General features: G+C 46.3%; 1 protein-coding gene across 1 annotated transcript in view; it reads right to left on the bottom strand.

The window, feature by feature from the left end:
* Positions 1 to 222: 222 nt before the first annotated feature.
* Positions 223 to 19835, bottom strand: part of LOC128331305 (zinc finger protein 883-like) — a 31782-nt gene continuing 12169 nt past the window's right edge. The window contains exons 3-5 of the mRNA XM_053264655.1: positions 16006 to 16060; positions 14380 to 15214; positions 223 to 2322 (exon numbers count right to left, since the gene is read on the bottom strand). Coding sequence (XP_053120630.1) covers positions 1881 to 2322; positions 14380 to 15214; positions 16006 to 16060 — 1332 coding nt within the window. The 3' untranslated portion in view covers positions 223 to 1880. The remainder of the gene's footprint in view (positions 2323 to 14379; positions 15215 to 16005; positions 16061 to 19835) is intronic.

Raw genomic sequence — 19835 nt, 5'->3', positions numbered from 1 at the left:
AACAAAATATGTCCCTGAGGGTCACACGAAATTCATTGGTAACAATGAAATATTTGCCAGTGCAGTACAGTATTAGGCAAGTTTAGCAATTTCAAAGTTGTAATTAATGTTTTTCAGGTGAGTATGCCTAGGAAGTGTGTGAGAGGGTACATATGTTTCATTGATTTGAGTATTCAAATACAATTCTTTCCACAAAAAACTTTGAATTTCAGTAAAACAGTGAAAGCATATGACATGTCTTTATTGATCCCCTCATCAAATAATACAAATATTGAACAAATGATGGGAAATTCTGCATGGGAAATTTTTCCAGAACTTTTTCTGGGAATTTTTCCAATACAAAAATTGGAAAACCCACAGCTCTGAAGCTAGATTAGAACTTTTTAACCCGCACTTACTTGTTAGTGTATAGGTTTTTTTTAATTGGAGGGTGGAACATTCAATAATCTGAACCCCCACTTGCAATCTGAAGTGGTACAGTCCAAACACATTTACCAGCACAGGGGAAACTAGGCCTAAAATGTCAGAGAGAAGGCTAGATTAGAACCCTTTCCCCTAACATGCTAGTTTTCTATGCAAAGAACATTTTTTGGTATGGCAGAGCATTAAATCATGAAGCCCCACACCTATAGTCTGAAGTGGTACAGCCCAAACACAAGCTTACCATCTTAGTGAGAACAAGGCCTTTAGATTCTGAGCTGCAGAAGATGCTGTGCTTCCACATACATCCCCAGGGAAGGCGACAGAGAGCAAGTTTTAGCTGCCTTAGGTAATTTAAAATGTTACTGGTCCCCAGTCCCACCTCTGTGTTATTATATGCTTCACAACAGCACCATCAAATTATCAAAAGTCCATTGTTTTCTTATTTTCATTTTTAATGTCTCTCACTTCTTTACATCCTTTTTTTACAAGGGGTGTGTGTGTGTGTGTGTGTGTGTGTCTAGTGGGGATATCAAAAGGTTCCCAAACTGTGTCCCCTGGAATGCAGGAAAGATCAACCCAGCCAATACGCTGCTGCTTTGCAACGCTTCCAAAAAAACAGCCAACGGCCCTCTTCATGAGACACTCACCACAGCTCTGCCCCTTGCATTTTGGCACCTTAGGCAGTTGCCTAGTTCGCTTCTGTAGTGAGACCGACCTGGCCCTGAGCTCATTCTGTAGCACTGGCTCATGTGGGATTCATTTCTCCCGCTGCACATTATCTGATGTGTAGCAATTGCCGTAGTCTGCCTGTACGTTTGGTATACTCTCAGCACAGTGTGTATTGGCACAACGCACAGGGAAATCTTTCTCACACATAGTATGGCCACAGAGATTGTTATGGTGTATCCTGCACAACCACAAGTGCTCCATGCTGTAGATCAAGCCTGCTCAACTTTGGCCCCCACCCTAGCCGTTGTTGTTTTTTGGACTACAACTCCCATAATCCCTAGCCACAGTGGCTAATAGCCAGGGATTACGAGAGTTGTAAGCCAACATCTGCAGAAGGGCCAGAGTTGAGTAGCCCCGCGGTAGATGCTCTGAGGTATCGTGTGATCGAAGCTCACATTGCAGCCTATGTAGTTCAGCAGAAAACTTTGAGACCATCACCAGGATGCTCACAGAATCGAGAGATCCAAGGAACAGGCAAAATCCTGTAGAGCCATCAGTTCAGCCAAGGTGTACCAGCACCAGCAGACCACAGACTCTAGTTACAATAGACCATAGAGCAGGGGTGGGCAATCCTGGCCCTCCCGCTGTTGCTGAACTACAACTCCCATCATTCCCAGCCACAATAAATTGTGGCTGGGAATTATGGGAGTTGTAGTTCAACAGCAGCTGGTGGAGGGCCAAGTCTGCCCACGCCTGCCATAGAGTCTCGTTACACTAGACCAGAGAGTCTAGTGCAGCAGGAGGGCAGGACCCTGACTGCAAGGATAAGGCCGCCGGTCTTCCTCCACCTCCACGGCAGCCGCGTGAAGGCGCTGGTGGCGGGCGAGGTGGGAGCTGCGGCTGAAGCGTTTGCGACATTGCGGGCAGGCGTAGGGCCGTTCGCCTGTGTGGGTGCGCTGATGTTCCAGGAGCCGGGCACTTTCACAAAACCGCTTGCCGCACTGGACACAAGCGTAAGGCTTCTGGCCGGTGTGGAGCCGCCGGTGCTGGGCCAGGTTCGAGCTCCAGGAGAAGCGCTTGCCGCAGCAGTCGCAGGTGTAGGGACGCTCCCCGGTATGCATCCGCTGGTGCTGCCGCAGGTTCGACAACTGCGTGAAGGCCTTGGGGCAGTCCGCACAGCGGTAAGGCTTTTCCCCGGAGTGTGTCCCCAGGTGGCGCATCAAGTGCGAGCTTTGGCCAAACCCCTTTCCGCACTCGACGCATTTGTAAGGCTTCCGGCCTTCACTGGAGGGGATGGGGGCAGCTATGGCAGGCAGAGCCAGAGAAAAGTCTCCAACCCCAAGCCTACCACGACTCAGTTCCAGATCCGCGCTCAGAGGTTCTGTCCCTTCACATTCTTCTCTTGGCAACATCTTTTTGGGGACAGAGGTTTCCTTCTCGCATTCCCTTCGGACATCTGTGGAGACAGCAGCAACATACCTCAATGCAAGGAAAGAGCAATTGGGCAAAGAAAGTAGTCACACGGATGCATATGGAGACAGGTTCACTTGGCTCTAACATCACAATGCCAGGCTTGTAAACTCACCCAGTAGACTGTGGCATGGAGGAATCATCAAAAAGTACATGTGCGAAAATGGGCTTATAAAACCCTGCTAACCCCTTCATCAATGTAAAATTTTTAAAAATCATGAACATAAAATGTTTTAAAAACGAAATCACAAAACCAGAACAGCAGAGCAGAGAAACATCATACGGAGTCAGTTTGTTAAGACAGAACAAAAAAGAAACAGCTTTGCTTGCCTGGGGAAAGTTAACAGGAAGGGAGCCATGTGAACTTCCTGTAGGAGGGTGTCCAGAGCTTTGGGGCCATAACAAAAAAGGCCCCATGCCTTGTGGAGGCCAACCTAGTGTCCACATAGAATAGAACTTTCAGTTGAGTCTCATTAAAGGTAAAGTGTGCCATTGAGTTGGTGTTGACTTCTGGCGACCACAGAGCCCTGTGGTTGTCTTTGGTAGAATACAGAAGGGGTTTACCATTGCCATCTCCCACGCAGTATGAGATGATGCCTTTCAGTATCTTTCCTATATCGCTGCTGCCCGATATAGGTGTTTCCCATAGTCTGGGGATTTGAACCAGCAACCTCTGGCTTGCTAGTCAAGTCATTTCCCTGCTGCGCCATTAGGTGGCTCTTGGGTCTCATTTGTAGATCTTAAATGTATGTGGGGCAGGAGAAGAGATACATACTGGTCGAGGCTGAGATGTTCCCTGAGGTAATAAAGATCCAGGCAAAATAGTATGGTTGTGGGAACAATCTGATTGGCAATTGGGCAGGACTGATGTGGTTATATTTTGGGGCTGTGTAACAATTAAGGCTATATTAACTGGGTCAGGGGCGTAACGAGGCTGGAGTGGGCCCAAAGACAAAATTTTAAAATGGGCCCCTCGCTGATACACACACTCACTTCACATGTGACTTGCCTCTGGGGGGCCCCTCGAGGCGTGGGGGCCCCCAGGCAGCCGCCTCCCCTTGCCTAATGGTAGTTACGCCCCTGAACTGGGTCGGTGGTCAGCCAAGCTGTAAAATAAAGTGCAGTTTTTGACTAGGAATGTGAGGCCTCACCAACTGGCTTATACAATTCTGTGCATGTAAGATTTTGTGTTATATCAAATATGTGAGACGATGACAAGAAGCCATTCCTTCCCTCTTTGGGTAACCTACATAGTTCAATGCTACTATTTGTAGTGAGACAGGACTGGGCAGGAGGAAAGTGATTCAAAGTATTTTGGACACCTTATGCAAAAAGTGACTTAAGATAGACAAAGCTGAAGTAACATATCATTTCAGCAATATACTTCCACAACACCCTTGGGATTGTTTTTAATGAAAGGTGGTATATAAATTTAACAATAAATAAATAAACACTCTGGAAGGGAAACAAGGCAGAAGAAAAGACCAAAATCTGAAACAGAAAGGAAGAAGGTAAACGTTCTAGAGGTGGATGTCTATCCTTCTCACACACTCCATAGCAACTGGACTGCCAGAAATCTAAAAGGCTAGGAAAACCACCCAGGCATTTCATAGGCATCACAAGGAATTCCCAAGCCCCAAACACCCGGAAAACAGATGGTCTTACCCAGGGAAATGAGTGTCTCATAATTATCCTGCATGATGTCGTTCCACCAGCATAGAGATCCTACATCATCTGAGTCATGCAGGGTTTTGCCTAAGAGGTAAAAGATAGAGAATTTAGCATGTTTCAGATTCAGAGCTCTTTATATGTGTGTGTGTGTGTGTGTGTGTGTGTGTGTGTGTGTGTGTAGCTTTTGAATTAGAATCTCATCTTGTACAGAGTGGGTCAAATTTCATAGCAATGCAGTTTAAAACAACCTAAGTTGAAGAGAGAAAATCATTCAAAATCCCACAAATTAAAATATCCCAGTCTAATCCATCCACTCCACTCCCCATTCTGCTAGTTTATAAGGGGCTGATTCTGGCAACTCTCTTTTCTGGAAAGGATTTCAGTGCAACTCCACACCTCTTAAGTATGTAAGAACTGCTCTGCTCAGAGGTTCTCAAACTTTAGTCTCCAGAAGTTGTTGGACTACAACTCCCAACATTCACATCTGCAATGGCCAAATGCTATTGTGACTAGGGATGATGGGAGTTGTAGTCCAACAACTTCTGGAGACCCAAGTTTGAGAACTCCTTGCTGTATCAGATCAAGGTCCACTTGACTGAACACTCGATTTCTAAAAACTACCAACCAGATGCACATAAACATGACATGAAGGCAGCAGCCAACCCATCTGTTCTCTTGCCTGGTATTTCAGATATCAGGCATGTCTATTTCAAGCTGTATTTCCCATCCCTCTGCTTTAATGCTATACTGCACAGCCAGAAATAACAGGGATTTATTATTTTACTGAATCCTACTTAAAGGACTTGAATCCTGCCTTTTAATCACAGTTTGAGGCAGGATTCAACATAATTAAAACCAATAACAATATCAGAACCAACACTCAAAACCCAAGAATTTAAACTGGAAAATAGTAAAAGGTGGCAGCAGCATCAAAAACAAATTAAAACAATAATAAATAAACACACATTTAAAATCAATATATATATAGTCAGTGGATCCTAAAACCCATCAAGAGCCTGCATACATAGCAGGGTTTTTAACCAACATTAAAAGCCATAAGGCAGGGCGCTGAGTGAATGGATGGAAGTGTCGATGGGTAGGGAGGCCTTCCACAGTTAAGGGACCACAACTGAAAAGGCCCTGACTCTTATTGCCACCCACCTTACCACAGGGTGGATGAGGGACTTTGAGCAGGAATTCTAGAAATTTTAATAGTCAGGCAAGTTTGTTATGGGAGTAGACTCCAAACTCAGTATAGGTCCCAAGCCATTTAGGGTGCTATACCAGTGCTTTTGAGTTGTGCTTGAAAATAATATGGAAGTCACTGAAGTATTGGCAAGATATATTTCCTGCTGTTGATGCCAGTTAACGGCAGTCTTGCTGCTGTCTTCTGAGTCAACTGAAGTTTTCACAAGGTTTTCAAATGCAGTTCCACATAAAGTGCACTGCAATGCTTCCATCTAAATGCCATGCAGATAAGGATGGTTAGATCCCAGTTTTCAAAGAAGGCTGCAGATGGTGTTAAAAAGTTGGTTAAAAGTGCTATGAAAGTACCTGAGCACCCATCTACAGGGCCAGATGTAACAGCACCCCCAAGCTGTTAGGAGAAACACAACCCCACCCAGAATAGGCCAAAATCCCAAATCCCTTCTCGGATACAACCTCACCAACCAACAATACCTCGGTCTTCTCTGGATTGAGCTTCAGTTTATTAACCCTCACCCACTCCATGGCTGGACTCAGACACCTGTTCAGAAAGTCTACAGCAGACAGAAAGAAGAGGTAGAGTTGTGCATCACCAACCTACAGTACTTGCAATCTGAATGCACCCGAAGTCTCTATGAGTTTGAGTTAATATATGGCAATGGCATTAAATCAATGTTTGGCAAAGGGATTGGGGAGTATCTGGAACTCAGAGGATCTGTTTTATAGCAGGTACTATTCTGTAGGGCTCTCTGGAACTGTGGATCATCAGTTTTATGGATATTTATTAGCCTAGAAGGTGCTTCTCTAAGATTTCTGGAACTGTAGGAAGGCTCCTCTGCGCTTGTACAGAGTGTCTTTCTATCATCATTGAATAAGCACCCCCAGCTCATACATCTGGAATTTAGCAGAGGTGCTTCCAGGCAAGCTAGAGCAACATATACCACAAAACACAAGCTTGTACTCTGTGTTTATTGATCTGATGTACTACTATTCAGCGCGGACTAAAATCTCTACTTCTCCAACAGGTACACTTGAAAGGGGTGGAATAAAAAATCCATTTTCTGGGTCCGACCATAACTATATGGTTAAAGGTAGTTTGTTTATTGATTGATGAATTGATTGATTGTTAAATTAATATACCGCCTTTCATTAAAACAATCCCAAGGTGGTTTACAGCAAAATTTTAAAACAAGATTGTAAAAAAAAAACACACACAATTAAAATATTAAGCTAAATTAAATTAAAAATTAATTAAAAATTTATTAAATTTAAAAATTTAAAAATTTAAAAATTGGCCTGGGTTGCTCCATGGTTTTAACCCCTGCTTTTCCCGGCAAGAACGCCTCGATTAAAAATTTAAAACAAAAGCATAAAATCACTACAGAGTACAAAGAGCAGCAGCAGAGACAATCAAATAAAAATAAATAAATGGGTAATAAGTCTTTATTAAGCAGGCTTGAGTAAGTATCCCAAAGAGATATTGAGTATGTGCCCCAAAGGGGATCTAGATGGGTAGGCTGGGGGAACTGCAGAGTGGTGATGTGGAATTCCTTTCCACCCACTAAAAGGGGCAGGCTCACAGCTGGGGGCCAAGGAGAAACCTAATTTAATTTTCCAAAAGAGTGTATTTAATTTTCCAAAAGAGAGATGCGAACTCAAATCTTTCTTGAAGTCAGGCCCTTTGCCCTGGCAGCAGTGCCTACAATTCCTCCCAGATGTGTGAGGAGAGTGCTCAGCAATGAGCAAAAATACGCTCTTCACATGCTCAGAGACACATTTCTTTGGCTTGACTTCATACACTCAGGACTAAACAATGGCTTTGAAAACAGATCCTGGGGTTCCAATGAAGCCCTGTGGCTAAACCTTTCATGGGGAAGAAAAATGGGGAGATCCTCTCATTAAACAGGCAGAGTTGCTGTGAGTCCCTTCCTTTTGAAAAGTGGACCTGCCAGCCCCATGCGCGTCGCCCTCCCCTTCCCCTTGAGCGTGAGGATATGCAGCGCCTCCATCACTCCAAATAAATACAGAGAAGGGGCAGCTTCCCTGGCCCCCTTCCTTCCACCCCCTTTGCCACCTTACATCTGGGCACTGCTCCTTCCAAAATCCTTCTGACCTCACCCTCTGCTCAAAGCTGGGCTGGGATGACACCTCCTTGCTCCAGCAGCAGGGGGAGGCAGGGGGCACCCGGACCGGGATCCAGCTCAGGAAGGGGGCGGAGGGGATGGAGCGAGGGAAGAGAAAGGAATTGGGCATCTGCAACCCAATTCCCGCACACACAGGCAGCCGCTCTGGCCACAGCTAGGGATGGGGCCTGGGTTGCTCCATGGTTTTAACCCCTGCTTTTCCCGGCAAGAACGCCTCGAAGAACTGGGGTGGCCCTGAATCTGCGAACTCGCGTGCTGAGAAGGAGGGGCGATGCTGACTTCGGGCGGCTGCTTCGCCAGATTCTCAGAGGGCTGCTGTCTCTTTAAGAGTCTCGAAAGAATTCTACCTACTGGCTCAAGTTATATATACACAACGGGGGGTGGGGGTGGGGGGGGGGAAGGGACTTGTTCTCGGGATAGGCAAACTTTTGGGTTTTTCTTTCTTGCTTCTTCATGTAGCGGTGACTGCTTCCTCCACCCTCCCCAAAATTGTGCTCTAAGCAGCTACCTGATTCACCCAGGTCTGCCCAGAGCCATATAGCTAAGATCACCAGGCTGCCCACCCCCGCTCCGGGTAGAGGTTTCAAGATCACTGTTTTCCTCACCATGCTTAAGCAAGGACGGTTTTGTTGTTGTTGCTGCTGTTGTTGTTTTGATTGGGCGGGGGAGGAGAGCAGGAACATAGGAAGCTGCCATATACTGAGTCAGACCATTGGACCATCTAGCTCAGTATTGTCTTCACAGACTGGCAGCGGCGCCGCTTCTCCATGGTTGCAGGCAGGAATCTCTCTCAGCCCGATCTCGGAGAAGCCAGGGAGGGAACTTAGAACCTTCTGCTCTTCCCAGAGCGGCTCCATCCCCTAAGGGGAATATCTTAGTGCTCACACTTCTAGTCTCCCTTTCATATGCAACCAGGGCAGACCCTGCTTAGCTAAGGGAACAAGTCACATTTGCTGCCACAAGACCAGCTCTCCTCACCTAGAGGGGAGCATGGGGGCAAGTGCCCCTCCTCCGACAAGTGGCTTCCCCTCACCCCCATTCTGGTTTCAGAAATCTAGTCTGTGGGACACAGCTTGCCCACCCATAAATGCATTTTTGCCTCTTCAGTGCCCCACCTGGTGCCTGTGCTTAACTGATCTGGGAGGGGGAATCTCTCTTTAATACTGTGATTATGAGCAAGGTAGAGAGCTTAATGTGGGTAAAGGGTAACTTGAGAATATATTAAATTATAAGTAAGTAAACATTTCTGGGCCTTTAAAAAAAACAACACCTTTCTTACTCAACTAATTCACCTTAAGTGGTGCAGCGGGGAAATGCTTGACTAACAAGCAGAAGGTTGCCGGTTCAAATCCCTACTGCTACTATATCAGGCAGCAGCAACATAGGAAGATGCTGAAAGGCATCATCTCATATTGCGCGGGAGGAAGCAATGGCAAACCCCTCCTGTATTCTACCAAAGACAACCACAGGGCTCTGTGGTCACCAGGAGTCAAAATCGATTTGACGGCACACTTTACCTTTACTCAACTAATGCATGTCTGATGCTAACAATTATTAATAGACTCTAAAATATACAAAGGTTCTTTGCCTTGTTCCCCAAACTCTGCTGTACCACCATATTTTCATATATTCTCATCATATTTTATAAATTGTAAGCTCTTCAGGGCAGAAATTGTCCTGCTGGTTTGTAAAGCACTATGCATATTGGACTGTGAGATATATGAGAAACCACAATATATCTTGGCCTTGATAACAGGGTTAGAAACATTTCTAGAGATTATGAGGATAATAACTGCTCCCCCTACCCCTCCGCGTAATTTTCTAGAACCCCACCTGCAAATGTGGCAGCCCCAAGAAGCAAGGAAGGCCAGCTGAGGCCCTGCCTACTTCAGAGCTGCCTTGCCTACTTCAGGGCTTCCCTGCCTGCTGAACCCACAAGCTTTCCAGCTGTAAGCCTTTGTCTGTCCCGGCCCACCCCGGTGCCCTGCCTCTCTCCACTTCCTGCTTTCCAGCACACACCTCCTCCTTTTCTTTGTACTTGGGTGAACCTCATCCAAACTGATCTTTCACTTCCCTCACAGTAGCTGCACTTTCCCCTCAGCATTGTATTCATGGCATAATTCACCCCCAAGTACTCAAATGTTTGTGAACACATAAAGGCACTCTTACCCCTGGACTCAGGGCCTCCACAGCTACTGTCCCCTCTCCGCAAACCTTTTTAGTATGTCCCAGGTGGTGAGGTCACCCAGCCAAGCATGATGATGCTTAATTTGTGCGGGGGGGGGGGGGGGGGGGGGCTCCAAAGGCCTTAGGTCCAGGCTCCAAAATTATCTAGCTGCACCTCTGTGGACACGCAAGACATCACAGCAGCTCAGCCAATGGACTTACAAACAGGCAGCCAGGTGAGTTTTAACAAATATGTAAAACATAGAAATTAGGTTCAGAAAACCCATTTGTCATTCCTCTTGATTTCTATCATAGGAGGCAAATAGCTCAATCATACCTACGTCCTCTGCCTTATTTTTCTGTTAGGGACAGCCAAGTTTGGGTTCCTGCCTCTCACACTATTGAATTAGGATCCCTCTCCTTTGAAAAATGTGTCTTGCTTCCCATACACACTTGAGCACCAAGTTTAAAGAGATGGCATTTGATGTTATTTGGGAAGATCTTTAGTTGTTATAACTGAAGGATTCCCAACAATGATTCACCCACCCACCCAAGTTGATGCTCCAGTGACCCCTGCATATCTTCTCCTGATGGATCTACCCCAAGCCACATGATAGCAAGAGAAGGTGGCAGTGGTGAGGCTTGCTTGCTTGCTATAATCCAATAAAAACTTACTGGGAAGTAAGCCCCACTAAATTCAGTAATACTTATTTCTGAATAAACATGGATAGGCAAGAGCTATAAACAAATGATGGGGTGGGGGGCGATCTTTAATGAAACCCACATGCCCCACCCGACTCCCTCCAATGTTAGCCAGGATATTCCATGCACTATCTGCAAGTACATTTACCTAAAGTTCCCGCTTTACAGAAACTTAACACCTTGTTTACTGGATGATGGAAGAGGGACCTGCTACATCCCTCCACACAAGAATAATAATATTGACAACAATCCATTCATAGTCTAGAAAGTTTGATTCCAGGAGTGGAGATGGGGACAATCAAGAGCGGTGTATATGTCATAATACTGGAATTAAAACTGCCATCTTGATTATCATTGGGAAGGTGCGGCTGTTACTCTTGAAACAATAGAGCTAAACAACATCTCTAATGGATGACCTGAATCCCAGCATGTTCCCCAGAGAAAGTGGACCAGAGAGAGTATCTGGGCAAAGCCTGATGCCTCACCAAGGCACCCATCTATATTGTTTACTTCATGGAGGAGAGGTCTATTGATGGCTACTAGTTGGAGGGCTGTAGGCCACCTCTAGCCTCAGGGGCAGGGTGCCTCTGGGTACCAGTTGTGGGGGAGTAACTGCAGGAGAGAGGGCATGCCCTCAACTCCTGCCTGTGGCTTCCAGCAGCATCTGGTGGGTCACTGTGCGAAACAGGATGCTGGACTAGATGGGCCTTGGGCCTGATCCAGCAGGGCTGTTCTTATGTTCACAGTCCCCACCAAGGCTGCCTTCCCCTTGCCCCAAGAATGTCCTATTATAGAAGCAAGTAAAGCAACAGCTTCACCAGCTGAGGGTTAAAAATAATCAAGCCAAACAGTTGCATGCAATTATCTGAACTTTAATACACTTTGAATGAAGTCACCATGATTACAGAGAGAGACATTAACGGAAGATTATGTGGCTGCAGAACTATACATGGCTGCTCCTGCAGCAAGCTACAGATGGAAAAGAAGAGCACCTAAAACTACTACAATTACTGTAACTGGAGTGTTCAGCTATTGGCACCCAGACAATTAAAAACAGAACAGATTTCCCCCTTAGTGCTCTCGCTTTGCTTGCCTTGATCCAGTGGCAAAGCAGTGGTATGTTGTCAACATAAAAAGGGACCACAGGGTGGCGGGGGTGGATATAGAGTTGCCACATTCAGCCCAGAGATCCCGCTTGTTCCTTTAAGGCAGTGATTCCCAGCCTTGAGTCCTCAGATGTTGTTGGACTACAACTCCCATCATCCCTGCCCATTATGACTTGCTGCATCAAACCAAGGATACATCTAGTGCACCACAAGGGGCAAACTGGATGCTTCCAAGAAGCTCTCAAGCAGGGCAGGAAGGCAACAGCCCACCCTTGCTGTTCATTCCTCAAGAACTGATATTCAGAGGTGCACTGAGCGAAGGTTCCATTTAGCTATCACGGCTATTGATAATCCTCTCCTCCATGAAGCTGCCTTACAGCCTTTGAAAGCCATTTAAGCCAGCTGCAATCACAATATCTTGTGGCAGCAAATTCCATACATGAATGATGAATTATAAATGAGCGGGCTTTCTTTTGTCTGTGCTGTATCTACTGCCCATCAATGGCACAGGTTACCCCAGTGGAGAGAGACCCACTTTCTCCACACTATATATGATTTATAGTTTTATAAATCTAACAGGAATATAGGAAGCTGCCTTATACCGAGTCGGAACCTTGGTCCAGCTAGCTCAGTATTGTCTAAAGTGACTGACAGAGACTTCTCCAAGGCTGCAGGCAGGAGTCTTTCCCAGCCATGCCAGGGGTTGAATCTAGGATCTTCTGCATGCACCGCAGATGATAATGATGGTGATGATGATTATTCATTCAATTTCTCTACCGCCTTTCCAAAAATGGCTCAGATGCTCTACCACTGAGCTACGCCCCTATCCCCAAAAGTGGTTTACTTGGGTCTCCCATCCAGGCCCACCAAGACATGCTTTGGTTCAGCAAGGTGGCTGTATTGTGTGCCCAGCCCATGCTCTCTTATCATGTCTCTTTCTTTAGAAGATAACTAGAGCCCTATTCACAAATTATGTCCACCGCACATACAGTCCGCTGAATGTGTATACAGTTATTCACATGTTACGTTCAATACACAAAGAGCAGTATACTTCCTATCTATATCATGCATTTCAGGGGCCTGTACCCAGGTTCACTTTTAAGATGAACACATGTACAGTTATTCACACAAAAATATACACATGTACACAGACACCCAATTCAGACATTCAATGGAAGACAACTCCCATCCTATTCCTTAGTCTACCCTTTCCCCACCTGCTTGCTGTTAAGTAAAACTGGAGTTGCATTGGCTGTAGCAGATGAAGAAGAATGATTGGCAAAGGGACTGGTGGAGATACAAGGCAGGAGATGACATGGCAGCATCTTCTCCCACGGGCTTGGAACTTTTAAAGGGACAAGCAGAATCTGCGAGCAGACAATCCTGTGGGGACAGCTTCGTTGCGTGGCAATGGTCTGTTCTCTCTTTTAAAAAGAAAAACAAAAAAACCCCAAAAAGTCACCTAGGAAATGTGTGCTCTAGCTCTGGAGAGGAGAAGGACACATCCTTCAAGCAAAATTTCAGAAAGAATATAATTATTGATTACTTGTTGTTATTGATATCCTGCTTCCTTGCTAAAACTGTGACCATCAAACTGGTTTACAATCATAACCACCACCACCAATTACAATAAAAACCACTTAATGAAATAAAAATAAGCCACCAACTAAGCAAAATGGATGTATGTTTACAAGAAGGCAGAGCATTGCTACAGAGAAGAGTAGCCTTGCTGGTGTCCATCACCTTCTCCTCCTCCTCTTAAATATTTACAGGAACATTTCTGCACTTGAGCGGGACACTAAGGGACCGCTCAGAAAAAGAACATAAAGCAACCGTCAGCGATGTCACGGGCACTATATAATAAGTGTTGGTGACACTCACACAATCACATTTCAGGCAGTCCTCCAATTTGCTAGCTGGGGAAATAATCACATTTTCCTGGAACTGCATTGTCTCAATAGAATTATTGTAGAACTGCAGTTCCTAAATACTTGCACTTTCCCCAGTAAAACTTGTGATTTGATTGCTTAGAAAATGCAGAGTCCCCAGAACAGAAGATGATCTCGTCAAGGAACATGTCCAGTTTTCATGTAACAAATGACCAACAAGGTTTGCCTCTGAAAAGGCCCCAGCTCTATACTGTGTTGGGTGGTGGCACCTTAGCACTGCCCATGCAATTAACAGTGCCCTGGGCCTCCCACAAGTCTCAGTGAGGCTCTCAAAATCCAAGATGACAGACAGTGCTGCTGTCCTTCTGTCCTCAGCCACAGCCCCTCACTGAGCAGAACTCTGAAGATGTGAGGCAAAGGCAACCGACCTTGATGCAGACCTGGATGCTGAGGGATTTTACAGGGCAGGGCTTCCAAGTCCAGAGAATGTAACTTCCATGCAGGCTTGACTTATTTTTTGAAAGCTATTCACCATCTAGTCTGTAGCCTTTGGCCCCCTATAAGCCTATTGACCCCTAATATGCTGAGTGTCCTAGCTCTCATTTGCTAGTCAGTGAAAAAAACATGGTCAAACAAAAATGCCACACTTCCCAACACTGCACCTACAGTAAAGCATGCAAATTAAGGCAAAGTTGCTGCATAAGTCTTTTTCATTTATGATTACATCATCTGAATGTTGGGGTCGCTCCATTTTGCATGTCCCATTGCTGATTTCTAGACATGGCCGGTTCCCTCTCAAATGCTTGTTTTCTAACGAGATGGAAAGTCTTAATGTGAATTGGCAGATGGGTTTGAGGCCCAGCATCTTAAGGTGGGCACTTGTATGGTCTCACCAGGATCATATGGGTTTTCTGATGTGTGCTGAGGCCTGACCTCTGCCGGAAACTCTTCCCACATTCCATACAGCGATATGGCTTCTCCCCTGTGTGGATTCTCTGGTGGATGGTGAGGTGGGAGCCGACACTGAAGGTTTTCCCACACTCGTCACATTTATAAGGCCTCTCCCCCGTGTGGGTTCTCTGGTGCAAGATGAGGGTGGAACTCTGGCTGAATCTTTTCCCACATGCTTGGCATTCATAAGGTTTCTCTCCCGTGTGGATTCTCTGGTGTTTGGTCAGGTGGGAGCTCACAGAAAAGCTCTTCCCACAATCTGTGCATTTGTAGGGTTTCTCTCCAGTGTGGATGCGGCGGTGGAGGACAAGGGTTGAGCTCTGACTGAACCTTTTCCCGCAGTCATTACACTCATAAGGTTTCTCCCCTGTGTGGATTCTCCTGTGAATAGTGAGGTGGGAGCTCACTCCAAAGCTTTTCCCGCAATCAGAGCATGGATAGAGCTTATCAGCAGAGTGGGGAGCTCTCTGGAGCTGGGCAAGGCTCTGCTGAGCCTGGTTAAGGGTCTGCTGGACCTGGGAGAGGCTGGGCTGAGTCCGGGAGAGGTTCTGCTGAGCCTGGGAGAGGCTCTCCCCACACTGGATACACAAGCCCTGGCCGGGCCCCATGTATACCCTGGGTGGGATACTGAGGTTGTCTTTTGGCATTGTAGGAGGAAGAGGTGGCTTGGCCCATCCTTTTGCTGCATTCTCACTTTGTTGCCCAGCCTGACTCTGGCCCGAATACAGGGAGCCTTCAGAGCGTCCCGGTAGCTGCTTGTGTGGCTGCGTAGCCTCAGAACTTCCAGGTGGGGGGTTGGGGTTCATGGTTCCTCCATCTACCAAAGGAAAGAGAGTGAAGCCAGCATGGGAAAATTTTGCTTTGTGTCCATAGATGTTATTGCATATTTTAATGGATACTTTACCTTATTGGCTCGATTGGTTGTTGCTTTAGGTGGTGCTGCCCACCCCGAGCTCTTCAGATGGGGTGAGTCAGAAATTAAAATAAAGAAATAAGACCCATTTGTGGATGTTGCAACACAAGAGCATTGTTCCCTATGAAAGAATGCACTAGGTGGCCATTTGGGAAGACCCTGAGCTGTAGTACTGATGGCTCCGAACTGGACCTAGGGGCAGCTGATGCCCAGCACTAGCTACTAATTCTTGACATACTGTGGCTAACCAGCAGAATTCTGTGGGAATCCCACCAGCGAATTTGCAACAACCACTGAACAGTGCAAGAATGTGTTGAATTGCTGAATCCATAGGGGCCAGGGATTTTCTCATAACTTTCTGTAATCTTACCACCTACTCCATCTCTCCATCCATCACAATATGAAGTCATCCTAATCTTTTGAGTCTTTTCTAAGAGTTTATAATAATTAGGTGTTCCAATACATTTTACTGTAGGTTTTGCTAGCATAGCAACATGCAGGCTTCTGGGTTACACAGAAACTCCTTTGCCTGATCATGGGTTCTGTGTAACTCAAAAGTTTGCATATTCCTAACAGTGATAGTGTCATCATCATATTTATTTTGCATCCCTCTGGGATCTCAATATGGCAACAGCTATCTGTACTCCTTAAAAATAAAAGAATAAAAATAAATAAATAAAAAGAAAAGTCCTTACCTAGCGAGAGTAGAGTCCCATAATTGTCCTGCACAATGTCCCTGTAGACAGGTCTCTGGCATGGGTCCAGAAGGGCCCACTGTATCTCAGCAAAATACATCAGTCACTTCTGCAGAAGGCTCTGGCCTCTGAAAAAATAAGTGTCCCCTGCTCAGAATCCAACACCAACGCTGTTGCCCTGGGCCTGCAACATGGCCTGACCTTCACTGCAGCATTCGCTTCCCTAATTGCAAAGCTAAAATGCCCCTAATTTATCTACCCTGCTTTGCCCCCTGTCTCCCCAGCAGAGCTCTTGTATGCTTTTCATAGCTTCACGACATCCAGAAATTCAACAGGTTATGACTTTTTCCCAGTAGCGGGGAAAGTTTCGCCTGCTAAATTTCTGCATGAGCTTTTAGAGGCAGAGGAGCCCTGCCAGGAAAAAGGGTGTTTCCTTCCTGTTTCCTTCCTCCACCCGCCAATATTGAGGTCCAGTCTTGGAAGCTCCTCCCGCCCCACCCTCACCACTCTTGTTTACAGCCACAGGAAGATCCGAGTTTTAAACCAGGCAGGGGAGGCATATCATTGCTGTTGGAAAACAAGAGGCGCGCAAAGGCACTGATCTCATATACGGCTTGGGGGATCATTGTCGTGCGTGGCTGTGCTGTATTCTCTGGATTGCCACAAGTCCTTCTCCCTTACTGAGTAAGGGAAAGTAAAGCTGGCTGGTCTTCCTGGACTTTGCCTGCTGCCCAAACCCAATCATCAGAGTTACCTGGAGTCTCTGGCTTCAGGAGTTGGTCCCTGAGCGGCAGAGTTCGGGCTCCTCCTTCCTAATATCGAGGCTAAAGGCTCTCCCCTGAGGATGTGGCTGGAACCAACCAGATATCTAACAGGGGGCTCCCGTGCGGCGGAACGCAGGCGCTCAGGCTGGATCTAGGCTGGGCTGATGCCGCCGCCGCACCGCCGCCGCCACAAAAGCAGAAGAAGCAACAGCAACAAGGCTCTCTGTGACCTGGGAAGTTCAGCCCCCAAAATCGTCAGCCGCAGCAGAGGCGAGAGAAAATGAGCACAGTCGCCTCTTTTTGACAACGGCCAGAGCCCTCTAGCGGCATCGCCTAGAACAGCCCGGACGCAGCTGGGGCAGCCCAGGAAATCCCTGCCAGGTTCAGGGCCTAAGGAAATCAGAAGAACTCTGCAGGATCGGACCAAAAGACCGTGTAGAGCCCCATCCTCTCCTTTGCACGTGCACTGAGGCCATGTACATGCCGGCGCCGTGCAAGGGGTGCTGGGAGGTGCGCTGCCACCGCAGGAATCTGCAGCAAGCAGCAGGTACAGACCTGCCGCCCTGGCTTTTAAAGATGCCTAAGCTGAGCTTGTGACTTGTGCACATGCCTACTCCAGGGAGGGCTGGGAGAGACCCCCTGCCTGAAGCCTTGGTGAGCAACTGCCAGTCAGTGTAGAGTAGACAACGCTGAGCTAGATGGACTCAATGAGGCAGCTTCGGATATTATGTTGTACTCATGAGTAAGTATGCTAGGATCGAGCCTTTACTGTGAAAGACCCATTACATTTGGGTCTCTTGCGTCTGTCATGAACAAGTTTTGCAAAGTATAGTAATAACCTGAAGGTAGACATTAGGCAGCATAGGTCCAGTTGGCCTCATGTCGCCAACCAGCTCACTGAGAACTGCCCCTTGTGCTGCTGGAGAAGGATTGTTCGAAAGGTTTCGTTTTGACCCCTCTGCATTTCTCAGTTTTGCTAAGAATTCCACATAACATTTAACATTATTGGACTACATATGGGTTTCCCCCCATAATGTTCTTGTAAGTCTCATTGAACTCCGTAGGACTTACCCCCTCTGTTTGGGCTGTATGGAAGCAGGTTTCCCTGGTGATTTTCACACTTCTGCTGTGGATACGGATTCCATCTGCAATATTTATTTATTTATATGTTACATTTTATATCCCGCTCTTCCTCCAAGGAGCCCTGAGTGGTGTACTACATACTTAAGTTTCTCCTCACAACAACCCTGTGAAGTAGGTTAGGCTGAGAGAGAAGTGGCTGGGCCAGAGTCACCCAGCAAGTCTCATCGCTGAATGGGGATTTGAACTCGGGTCTCCCCGGTCCTAGTCCAGCACTCTAACCACTACACCATGCTGGCTCTTGTGCAGCTGAGCTGATACGTTTGCACTAAGCTCCTTCCCTGTCAGCAAGGCCAAGTCATATAAGACTTGGCCTTGCTGACATATAAGACATATGTCATATATGACATATAAGAGAGCCACCATGGTGAGGTGGTTAGAGTGCTGGACTAGGACCAGGGAGACCCGAGTTCAAATTCCCATTCAGCCATGATACTTGCTGGGTGACTCTGGGCCAGTCACTTCTCCCTCAGCCTAACCTACTTTACAGCATTGTTGTGAGGAAAAACCTAAGTATATAGTACACCGCTCTGGGCTCCTTGGAGGAAGAGCAGGATATAAAATGTAAAATAATAAAATAATATAAGGCTAGGGCTGAAGGGTAGGTTTTGCTCTCCCTGTAACAATGTCCCCAAGTGCAGTGCTCTACCTTTACCCACAGAAAATCATGATTACTAGTGGCAACGACCATTCACTTATATAAAGAAAGAGGTACAATTCAGAACATTTGCCTAGGTGCTAAACCTGGAAGTCTTTCATACCCGGCTATTGGTTCGCATCTCCTCTACCTTTTTTCTTCAGGATGGCTGGGCTGTGCTTAAGAAGGCAATGCTTGAGGGAGCCCCCGAACAATCAGAAGACAGGATAGCTTGACTGGCACCTTTTCTGGCCAGTCACAGAAGAGAGGAGGCTCCAGCAGCAGGGAGAGGGGTTAAAGCAAGTTCCATTCTCTTTAGAGAATATGGCGCTCACGCTGCCTCTTAAGCCATGTTTTCCTTCTTAACAAGTGCATTTGTTTGCTTGTTTGCTCCCCTCTAACCCTTTCTGACTATTCCTGCAGTGTTTTCTTTTCTTTGCAACTGCCCACCACACACACACACACCACCACTCTAGCTACCCTTTCCCATTGTTGCCCAGTAAGGTTTTCATTTTTCTTTTTCCTTGCATCTCTCCCCACCCCTAGATACCTTTTCCCTTCTCTTGCCCAGTGGAGGTTTTCTTTTTCTGTCATTCCTCCACCTCCCAGCCATTCCTTTCCCCTTCTTTTGCCCACTGGAGTTTTCTTTCTTGCATTCCCCTCAACCTCATCCTTTCTCTCTTCTCTCGCCTGGCTGGTAGTATTTGTGTGTGGAGATTTTGCTGTGTGCTTGCTAGAAGAAAACATTCAGCGATGCAGGCTTTGGAGCCTGCCCAGCTGCAAGCAGGCTTCCGTGGAAAAAATGTTTACACTGGTGCTGAATGGAGTGCTTTATATCCCCCCAAAAGTGAGGGTGTACTAAAATGAATGACAAGAATGCCCACTGAAGAGTGGGTGCTTCCTGAAGGTCCACTGGAAATACTGAGAGCCATGAATACCAAGTGACTTGCCTGGCCTCTACAGAAATAAATGCATTAATTTTTAGTGTCTGTTATAGCTCCAATTTTAGTGAAAACCCCAGGCAGGTCAGATAAATTTTACATCTCTCTCCTATCAGATCATGATAACAATATTACCATCATTGTAGCAAAACTTTGTTATTGCTTATACTATAAGAAACACAATTAAATCGTCCAACCAAGGTTAGATTGTGGAATTATTAGAACTTAAGACTCTATATAGTATTCTTCTATGTTTCTACTGTACAATGTTTCTTATTATGGTTGTTGTTTTGTTTTGTGCTGGTTTATTACTGTAACAATAAACTAAACTAAACTAGTGTTTCTGAC

The sequence above is a fragment of the Hemicordylus capensis genome, chromosome 6 (genome assembly GCF_027244095.1).
Source record: "Hemicordylus capensis ecotype Gifberg chromosome 6, rHemCap1.1.pri, whole genome shotgun sequence".
Lineage (NCBI taxonomy): Eukaryota > Metazoa > Chordata > Lepidosauria > Squamata > Cordylidae > Hemicordylus > Hemicordylus capensis.
This window is presented reverse-complemented; position numbering and strand designations above follow the sequence as displayed.